The following is a 5,394-nucleotide window of genomic DNA, read 5'->3' as shown; positions in this document are numbered from 1 at the left end:
CCAGGTCATTTTGAAAAGCGCAAGCGCTCTTTCATAGATCGCGCTTTTCTTATAAGCGACTCGATGGACTGATGGCAACCACTGACGTCATTGCAAAAAGGAAATTCATTCAGGAATGTTCGACGCCTCTGCGTCTGTAAGGCCAAGGACCTTTCCTTAAAAACTAGTAGCCATCTATAATCAAGCCTCTTGAAAAATACTTTCATATAAGCTGTAGATCGTGATTTTATTCGCTATGATATTTTAGGACTATTTTAAATTATTTCATAATATTTAGTATATAATAGTACTTCATTAACTTGTTACGGATTAGAATCTTTCTTAGCCAGTTGTTGAGAGAGGCATATATTTAAGAAATTTTGAACATCTCTCTTTTCTATTGAGTGTAAGTAAGATATGGATATGCCCATACCCAAACACATTTGTTGTATATTGTAATACTACATCTGTAAGGCCGACTGCACGAAGTTAGTTCCAAGAACTACTAAGGTTTAGGGATAGTAGTGGTTTGTTAAGGAAGTACAATTGCGTCCTTATTAAAGTGGCACTACTGTAAATACAAATTCCTTTTTTAGATTTATTTTACGTGAATTGTACTTATTACAGTTATATATTTGCCCTAACCTTAATATTGATGGAATATGTGAATGTTATGAAATAAAATAAATTTCTTTTATGACAATTATGAAAATTAAATTAATGTTTATAAAAAGGTTATGATATTCTTTTAATATTATCTTAGTTGTAAGATTGTACATAGTGCCTGTTGACATAGTAAAATTATAATTGTGTATTTATAAATATGTCTTCGTGAATTATTGAATATATCTTTGAATTAAAGATAAATTTGAGTTGTTCATTGCCTTAAATATATATATAATAATTTAACTATATTACTATATTTGATATATCAATGCATGAGTAGATATTCAGAAATATTATCTCTGATTTAGAAATTCGTAATTATAGGATAAATATAAAACCGATTTATGATTGGTTAAAGAAACAAACAACGTACCAAACGGAGTTTGGGTTTAGAAAGAAGAACCAATCAAACAACGTGTTTTATATGATCGTGTTGTCCGTGAATGTCTACCTTATTTTAACTTTCTGCCTCTAACCTGAGGGACTGCAAGTAAACAATAATCAACAAAGCAGTATTGTAAAAAATCTATATATTAATTGTCCTTGTCAGTCTAAATATATAGTTAAATTCACAATGGTATATTTTTGTCAATATTCAATTATTTTTTATAGTGTTTCTATGATTTATCTCAAAGTAAGATAACCTCAAATATAATCGAGATTTTCTTCTTAGGATGTGTTTCTAATGATCCGACGAAAAAATATGACCATATTTACCGATGCCAAGGATAATACCACAGTTCTTGAACTTAAAAAAATTATAGAAGGTGAGGAATTCATAATTTACATATATTTAACTTCAGACAATCACATAATGACATTTCACAAGAGAAGGTTTAGTTACTCTTCTTTCTTCCGTTTATCTAAATTTTTATGAAATATATGAACACCTGTCGATTTTGAATTAAAATAATTTAGGATCAAATAAAACTGCCTCATAGGTATATTGAAAATACCACCTGTGAATCAACAGCTGTTCAATAAGGACAATGTTCCAATGTCAGATAGTAAATTTTTATCTGATTATGGACTAACATCAGCAACTGCAAAACCACAATGTCCTGCATTAGTAGGATTAGCTGTGCGTCAAGAAAATGGTCAATTTGAAGCATTAGAGATGACACCATTTTCATTACCACCTGATTTACCAGATGTTATGAAATCTCAAGAAGCCAATGGACAAGAACAGTCACCTTGAAACATTGTGAAACAATTGATGATAAAGTGTTGAATTCAATACAATTTTATAATTGTCAAATATTTCCAAAAAGGCTAACAGCTTAAGCGAACATGATGTGAATATTAGGTACATACAACTTTATACAAATATTAAAAGTGTCCTGAGGCTTTTTAACTTTATTAAGTGAGATTACTATTAATTTTTGAGACTATTGTTAACTTTTTCGTTTTTGTTGTTTTCTTGTGAGCGATAATCAAGTGTCTTATACTTGATCATTTGACTGAAAAAGATAATAAAAAGTAAAATTTATAATCCAGTACTCCATTCAAGTTTATTACAATCTTTTATAGGTACGAAAATATTTCAACACTTTGTTATTATTGCCAAGATAGACCAAATACCTCAGTCACATGTAATTTATGATTGTAGATTGTATTTTATCTTACAGTGTTTTAGAATATTTCCAGTCAAATCCACTCTTATTTGAATACATATTCTAGCTTATAAACTTCCATGAATTTTTTTATTAAGCTTGAAATACAGATGCCTCAAATTTTGTAAAATATATATAGCAATATTACTTATTACTTAAAGCGCAAAATTAAAAGATATTGATTGTAAAAACTTTGAAGATTAGGTTTGACAGTTACAGAATAGAAATTTGAAAATGTGATAAATTATAAATAGTGTACGTAATTTTAATGAATTGATTACATTTGATACATTACATCAAGTAAATAATCATTTTGGTATAAAATACAATACTTCTATCAATTATATTTTACTATACCATGATACCTTTTTAACTTTACTTACATATATTCGTTAATTTATTTATTTGAAGAATTGCATGTATATTTATTATATAGAATTATAAACTTAAAAAATTATATGCAGTTTATATGTAATGTATGAATACATTTAATGTATTCATAATATGAATGTTATATTAACACATTTAACATATAAAATGCTCTTAAATATATTGGGGTATCATTATTCAAAAATTACAATTTAATGCATTAAGTAGGTCTAAATTGCTTAAACTAAACTAACAATATTTTAAAAAAATTAAGATGTCACTATAGTGCAATAAGTTAATTTAATTACTGTTTTGTATACATTCAAGCAGGATGTTATTAAACAATGTTTAATACTGTAGGCAGTTTTAAGAGAATTTGAATAACAAGATGTTAACATTTATAAATATACCCTACTACAATGGTCGCCCATATAAATCTACATATCTTGGAATTAAAAATAATAAGTAATCAAGCATATAAACCAAGGCAGTTGATATCTACTTAAACATTTAACTTGCTATACATAAAACATATACATAACGTAACATAAACATGGAATCATAAAGTTTGTATGAAAGTATGCATGAATAGTTAAGCCAAGCAATTAACACATTCTACTTTAATAAACTGAATAAGGCACTATTTAATACATTTTTAATACACATATAATTTAAGTTTCCAAATACTGAACGTTTAAAATTTGTAGTGCCTTTTATAAAACAATTAAACAATTTTTAACCATATAGGGATTAATGTAAAACGATAAACAACTATGTATTACTTCATAAAATCATCTTGATTTGTTATGTTTTTGCTCTCTTATTTCAATTGTCATATACAAGTTTAAATATAAAATGTTAACAAATCTCATCTCTAGTGCATAAAATGTACAATGTACAATGTTTACTTATAATTAATTTGAATAAATTTACTAATATCGCTCAATGGTACTTATACTTTAGAATAGACTTTCATTATTGTATAAACTATACTCTTTTTTTTTTATATATATATATATATTCACGTAATGTAGAATATGTAAACATTACTAATTATTTTTGTTTTTATTTAAGAACATTTCCATAATAAATTCTTTATAATATTCTTTTTTACTTGGTATATAATGACCACCTTCATGTGTTATATTTGTCTTATTTATAAACATTTCACTAACCTCCTCTGCCATTTCTATAAAAAAAGAGGATATGAAACAGTTGTTAATTTTATTAATCTACTAAAAAATATCTTTTACCTGTTGGTATAACTTGATCAGTCTTCCCATAAATATGTAAAGAAGGTATGCTTATTTTTCCATCATAATATATTCCATGAGGTATACATAATGATTTGAATCCAGATATAATAATTGCAAACTCAAACTTTATCTGCAACACTACAAAATAATTAATAATATTTAATTTATATCCCATTGAATTAATTATATTTAATTTAATCCCATTTTATAATTACTATATTTGTTTAAGTGTATATTTAGACTTACAATTCTTTTGTTGCATAAAACAAAGTAGAGTAGCAAATGCTGCACCTTGTGAAAAGCCTAAAATGCCATCAAAAGGGCCAAATTTTTTAAATGCCTCTTCTATTACAACTATACTTTCTTCAAAACCTACAGCTAAATTGCTTGGAACAACTGCTTTAAATATGTGATCTTTCGTATTGAACCACCATCCATATGCTATAATATTGAAAATATTTATTTTCTAATTATAAATACATTAGTTATAAACACATCACTTTCAATATTTAATTTAATTCGTAAAATTCATAAAAAACAATACCATCTTCTTCTGTATCGATATTAAAGTTACTTCTCATTGGAACTTTATGTGGGGCTCTTAAAAATGTAAAATCAACCTCTTTTTTAAATCCTTTTCTTAAAGAGCCCAATTTTGTTTTAAAAATAACATCTGATTGAGCATATCCATGAATTGCAAGTATCTAAAATATATATAAATACATATATATAGATATATTATAAAGAATATTTTTATCTATATACATACATATATACATACTAATATTAATGATATTAATTTCTTACTCGCAACTTAGTTGTTGAATTATCCATAATGACATTAATAAATCATTTAATTAATATCAAATATGGGATATATATTTAATTATATATAGTTTTTATATATTTCTTATTAAGTTAAAAAGGTTATAAAACACGACTTTTTAAATGTTAATCGAAATGGTTAGAAACAATTTTATTTCATTCATAATAAAATAATTACAAATTAAAATGCTTTCCAAATAAATTTATTTGGTTGACTATAAGTGACTATTGACTCTGGAAAATTATAGAAAAGAATATAATATATAACGAAGTTAGACAACATTCAAACGTTTAAAAACTAGATTAAGTTCAATTTGAACTATACAATCTAGTTAACTGATCAGTTACTGGCTTACTGACTGGTTCTGGTTTACTGACCACTAGCGGTTCAACAGCAAACGCACGTCCGACCGGCTGCTCAGGCGCAGATTCTCCCTGGCGCCGGCTCTGTTTCGGTTTAGACTGTCGGGCGGGAGTATCTGTGCTTTTCGTATGCTCAGATAAAATTGGCCGCTTTTTGTTACTATAGGATAATTAAATTGAATAAAATCTTTTGTTTTCATAATATTAATACTAAATTATATTTATTTTATCTATTACAACGGTTTTTAGTTCAAATGTGAAATAGTTTAATATTTTTTTAAAGTATGATATCGTTCGAAACAGTCGCCTTTATGCAGTGGAAC

General features: G+C 26.4%; 2 protein-coding genes across 2 annotated transcripts; one reads left to right on the top strand and one right to left on the bottom strand.

The window, feature by feature from the left end:
* The first annotated feature begins 1,057 nt into the window (after positions 1 to 1,057).
* LOC126867357 (elongin-B) lies at positions 1,058 to 2,144 on the top strand. Its single transcript, XM_050621797.1, has 3 exons — positions 1,058 to 1,222; positions 1,319 to 1,412; positions 1,587 to 2,144. Exons 1-3 carry the CDS (start codon positions 1,220 to 1,222, stop codon positions 1,841 to 1,843), a joined length of 354 nt encoding a protein of 117 aa, XP_050477754.1. The 5' UTR covers positions 1,058 to 1,219; the 3' UTR covers positions 1,844 to 2,144.
* A 1,497-nt stretch (positions 2,145 to 3,641) lies between these two features.
* Positions 3,642 to 5,080, bottom strand: LOC126867345 (esterase OVCA2). The gene is made up of 5 exons (XM_050621769.1): positions 4,691 to 5,080; positions 4,428 to 4,587; positions 4,130 to 4,324; positions 3,881 to 4,021; positions 3,642 to 3,816 (listed from the first exon to the last, which is right to left on the bottom strand). Exons 1-5 carry the CDS (start codon positions 4,715 to 4,717, stop codon positions 3,677 to 3,679), a joined length of 663 nt encoding a protein of 220 aa, XP_050477726.1. The 5' UTR covers positions 4,718 to 5,080; the 3' UTR covers positions 3,642 to 3,676.
* Positions 5,081 to 5,394: the final 314 nt, after the last annotated feature.

This window comes from Bombus huntii, chromosome 7, assembly GCF_024542735.1.
Source record: "Bombus huntii isolate Logan2020A chromosome 7, iyBomHunt1.1, whole genome shotgun sequence".
NCBI classification, from domain to species: Eukaryota; Metazoa; Arthropoda; class Insecta; order Hymenoptera; family Apidae; genus Bombus; species Bombus huntii.
Note: the sequence above shows the minus strand (reverse complement) of the source record. Positions and strands in the feature narration are given on the sequence as shown.

What these genes read in the sequence shown, in the direction of transcription:
- LOC126867357 (XM_050621797.1), top strand. An exon ending in ACTTAAAAAAATTATAGAAG is followed by an intron (nt 1,413 to 1,586) that starts GTGAGGAATTCA and finishes ACTGCCTCATAG; the next exon opens with GTATATTGAAAATACCACCT.
- LOC126867345 (XM_050621769.1), bottom strand. Translation starts at nt 4,717, where the DNA reads ATGGATAATTCAACAACTAAGTTGCGA. An exon ending in ATTCAACAACTAAGTTGCGA is followed by an intron (nt 4,588 to 4,690) that starts GTAAGAAATTAA and finishes TATATATTTTAG; the next exon opens with ATACTTGCAATTCATGGATA. An exon ending in TTTTATGCAACAAAAGAATT is followed by an intron (nt 4,022 to 4,129) that starts GTAAGTCTAAAT and finishes ATTATTTTGTAG; the next exon opens with TGTTGCAGATAAAGTTTGAG.